Here is a 1,636-nt window from a genome sequence, read left to right as displayed (position 1 = left end):
AAAATATATATATCAGGGACATAATCTGATTCTGGAAGAAGTTGATTTGAATGCCACTGTAGCGTAGTATTGTGTGTGATGTATGTTAGTATGTGTATGCAGATGGGATTGGGGAGGCAGCCAGTCACATCCAAGTAGTTTCCAAATCTTACCTAAAATAACGAATTCATCAATGTCGCATTGGCAAATCTCTTTCACATCATGGTAAGTACCTGTTTCAGTCACTGGGCTGACCTGTAACACAGCACAACCTAGGCAAAGAAAGGAAGGAGGTTTTTACCAATAAGAAGAAAAACTGTACAGCCTGCAACACCCAACTAAATAGAAATTGGGAAATGAAGAGGGCTAAAAGTTTAAGAGAATTAAACATTTCAACTTAAAGAATTAAAAAATTGGCCGGGCGCGGTGGCTCAAGCCTGTAATCCCAGCACTTTGGGAGCCGAGACGGGCGGATCACGAGGTCAAGAGATCGAGACCATCCTGGCTAACACGGTGAAATCCCGTCTCTACTAAAAATACAAAAAACTAGCCGGGCGAGGTGGCGGGCGCCTGTAGTCCCAGCTACTCTGGAGGCTGAGGCAGGAGAATGGCGTTAACCCGGGAGGCGGAGCTTGCAGTGAGCTGAGATCCGGCCACTGCACTCCAGCCCGGGCGACAGAGCAAGACTCCGTCTCAAAAAAAAAAAAAAAAAAAAGAATTAAAAAATTAGGGAACTGTTTGTGTGTTCTTCTTGCATTCCCTATGATTAAGTGCCTGTAGTTCCAGCTACTCGGAAGGCTTTCATCACAAAGAAGCTATTTGCAGTACATTCAATGTTTTAAAATATTAAAACACTGAAAGCACCTAAACGTTTAATAATAGGAAATTGATTTTGCAAATCACACGATTAAATACCATCATTTAAAAATGTAAATCTGCCAGGGGCAGTGGCGTGTTCTTGTAGTCCCAGCTACTCAGGAAGCTGTGGTAGGAGAATCACTTGAGCCCAGGAGTTCAAGTCCAGCCTGGGCAACGTGGCAGAACACTGTCTCTACAAAAAATACAAAAAAATTAGCCCAGTGTGGTGGCCCGGCCTGTGCCTGTAGTCCCAGCTGCTCGAAAGACTGAGGTGGGAGAATCACTTGAGCCTGCAAGGCGGAGATTGCAGTGTGCTAAAATCATGCCACTGCAGTCCAGCCTAGATGACAGAGTAAGACCCTATCTCAAAAAAAAAAAAAAGTGAAAACTAAAGCAACATGATTATTAATACTATTAGTATTAATAGTATTAATACTATTAATACTGGTAAGAATAGTATTAACAATCATATTATGATTAATTATATTGTTAATATAATTATGTAATCATTGTAAATATTAATTTATAAAACTGTCTTCATTTGAATAAACATAGGAGAGAAACACAGAAAAATGAATACAGTTGTTTAGGGAAATAGTCTAGCCTATAGTTTACATAGAAGTTATGTGGGCTGGGCATGGTGGCTCATGCCTATAATTCCAGCACTTTGGGAGGCTGAGGCAGGTGGATCAATAATTTGCTGTTTCTGAGATGCAGGGAGTGATTTTAGTGTTCTTATAAAATGGACTGCGATGAAATGAAACAGACTAAACAACCTCACCACTCTTTCTTTCATTTT

General features: G+C 40.6%; 1 protein-coding gene across 2 annotated transcripts in view; it reads right to left on the bottom strand.

The window, feature by feature from the left end:
- The window catches only part of KIAA0226L (KIAA0226-like ortholog), a 48,162-nt gene that overhangs the window by 20,317 nt on the left and 26,209 nt on the right, over window positions 1–1,636 (bottom strand). For both annotated transcript variants that reach the window (XM_011939826.1, XM_011939834.1), the window contains exon 6: window positions 153–251. In XM_011939826.1, the coding sequence (XP_011795216.1) occupies window positions 153–251 (99 nt within the window). The remainder of the gene's footprint in view (window positions 1–152; window positions 252–1,636) is intronic.

The sequence above is a fragment of the Colobus angolensis genome, unplaced genomic scaffold (assembly GCF_000951035.1).
Source record: "Colobus angolensis palliatus isolate OR3802 unplaced genomic scaffold, Cang.pa_1.0 Scaffold101, whole genome shotgun sequence".
Lineage (NCBI taxonomy): Eukaryota > Metazoa > Chordata > Mammalia > Primates > Cercopithecidae > Colobus > Colobus angolensis.
Note: the sequence above shows the minus strand (reverse complement) of the source record. Positions and strands in the feature narration are given on the sequence as shown.